General features: G+C 26.2%; 1 protein-coding gene across 2 annotated transcripts in view; it reads right to left on the bottom strand.

Moving 5' to 3' along the window:
- Positions 1-743: 743 nt before the first annotated feature.
- LOC108753277 (bcl-2-associated transcription factor 1-like) overlaps positions 744-2001 on the bottom strand; it is a 7979-nt gene continuing 6721 nt past the window's right edge. The window contains exons 7-8 of one of the 2 annotated variants that reach the window (XM_018494730.1): positions 1635-1753; positions 744-868 (exon numbers count right to left, since the gene is read on the bottom strand). In XM_018494730.1, coding sequence (XP_018350232.1) covers positions 863-868; positions 1635-1753 — 125 coding nt within the window. In that variant the 3' untranslated portion in view covers positions 744-862. Of the gene's footprint in view, positions 869-1536; positions 1754-2001 lie in introns of those variants that run through there. The other variant, XM_018494729.1, reaches the window with a different exon arrangement.

Genomic DNA, 2001 nt, shown 5'->3' on the forward strand with positions numbered 1-2001 from the left:
AATAATATTTACAGTAATTTGCCGCCAAACGTATAAAATTAGTGTATACAATTTTTAAATAATTTGGAAGAATAATACACTACATTTATATAAATGTAGTATACTTCAGCATAAAATAGACATAAAAAATGATTATTTTATCCGGTAATTTACTACGCAATAAATTTTTTAATTGCCATAGAACGAGCACATGTACACAATAAAGTGTATTATCGATTTATAAAATTCCATAGATCAGATCTTAACATTTACAGATTGCTTTCATTAAAAATACGTCGCGTAGCAAATAAATTTTCACAAGTTGCATTCTTTGTTTGTTAATGCGATATTTTGTACAAGATATTTGGTGCCACACGCAATCGAATTTACAGCTATGCTACATATTCTTTTTAATCAGTATTAAGCATTATATACAATTAAAATTATACCTATACGTTACTATTTTCATGTAAAATATGCTTAGGTTTTTTAAAAGGTAGCTTTGGGATATTAATGATTCTTGTTTATTAAGTGTGCGACCAAAGTAAATTATGTACATATTCTTCAACACAACAAATGATTTAATATAATCACACGTAATTAATTTTTCCTAAGCAATGTATAATGATAAATAATCAAGTACATCTAAATTGTAAAATATCGAAATTTGGATTCTGAAGTATTATTATTACTTTAATTAAATGTACAATAACTAAATGTTATTGTACTTTATATTTAAAAAGAAAAAGGAGATGCTTCATAAACGAGATAACGTAGTCGTTAATCCGCGCATCTTCCTATGAGCCGACAACATAATGAGCGGTAACCTGAACCGCTTTTCTCTCTTCATACAAATATGCAATCGGATGAACGCGTATTTATTTTATTCCTAAACAAAAAACAAATCATCTTTATTTTCTACTGAACTCTACTGAGTTTAGAATTACGCGATAAAATGTAAACCATTTTTGGAAAAAATTCTACATTGTTACTTTTTTAAATATTTAATCTTATCAAAATCTATATCTACTTCACGAAAACATGCTCTTCATTCCTTTAACAAAATTCAATAACGTAAATTATCTCGCGACATTTATATTATTTTCTGGTTATATTAATAACCAGAAAGGCACACAATATTATTCTGTAGATAATTTCACGTAATTTGATTGATAAATTATTTTTTGCGATAATATACCACAAAGGTAATAGTTTTTAATAAAACGATAACGTCCGTTATAAATAAAAAGTATTTTCTTTTAAAATGTGATACTGTTTCATTAGTAAGCACATTAAAAAATTCTATTTGTTAATTTAATTCATTAATTCAATTATAAGAGTTAATTATTATTCAGTTTACATCAGATTGCATCGTTCACATAAAATTATAATAAATTATAAAACGTAATGATTGAATTATTATTTGAAAATTTCATTATTTGTGTATAACTTTAAATCTGCTATCATTCTATTATTATTATCAATGAAAATATAAACAATATTTTAAGATGTTTCTGTTCATATACTTAGCTTGATAGTATCACAAAATATAAATATCACACTACTTATAAATCTAGAGTAGAAATATAAAGCCATAATTTACACTACAAAATATATTCAGGATCTTTTAGAGACAAATGATTTTTGTGCTTTACCTTACGACCCTGTCTTTTGGTTGCTTTACGAGTAACCTTTGATTCTCTGGATTCTTGCACTTGCTTATTGAGTCCCAATCTGAGACGTACAGGTACCTTCGAATCAAGAGTACTTTCATCTGTAAATGAAAAATAAGAATATAATAGTTTGTAAAATTTTATTTTATATTTATTTTTCTTCATATACAGTGTGTTCTTTTGAAACTTCGGACGCAATTACCTCTTCCAAACTATTCGTTATGCCAAAAAATATTTCAAGTGGAACTTACTTTGTTTGGAGGGGGACATATTTGATGGCACAGATCCTCTCTAGGCAGATGTGCTTCCAAGATTTCAAAGTAATCTTTATTTATATATATATATATAT

This window comes from Trachymyrmex septentrionalis, unplaced genomic scaffold (assembly GCF_001594115.1).
Source record: "Trachymyrmex septentrionalis isolate Tsep2-gDNA-1 unplaced genomic scaffold, Tsep1.0 scaffold68, whole genome shotgun sequence".
Taxonomy (NCBI): Eukaryota; Metazoa; Arthropoda; class Insecta; order Hymenoptera; family Formicidae; genus Trachymyrmex; species Trachymyrmex septentrionalis.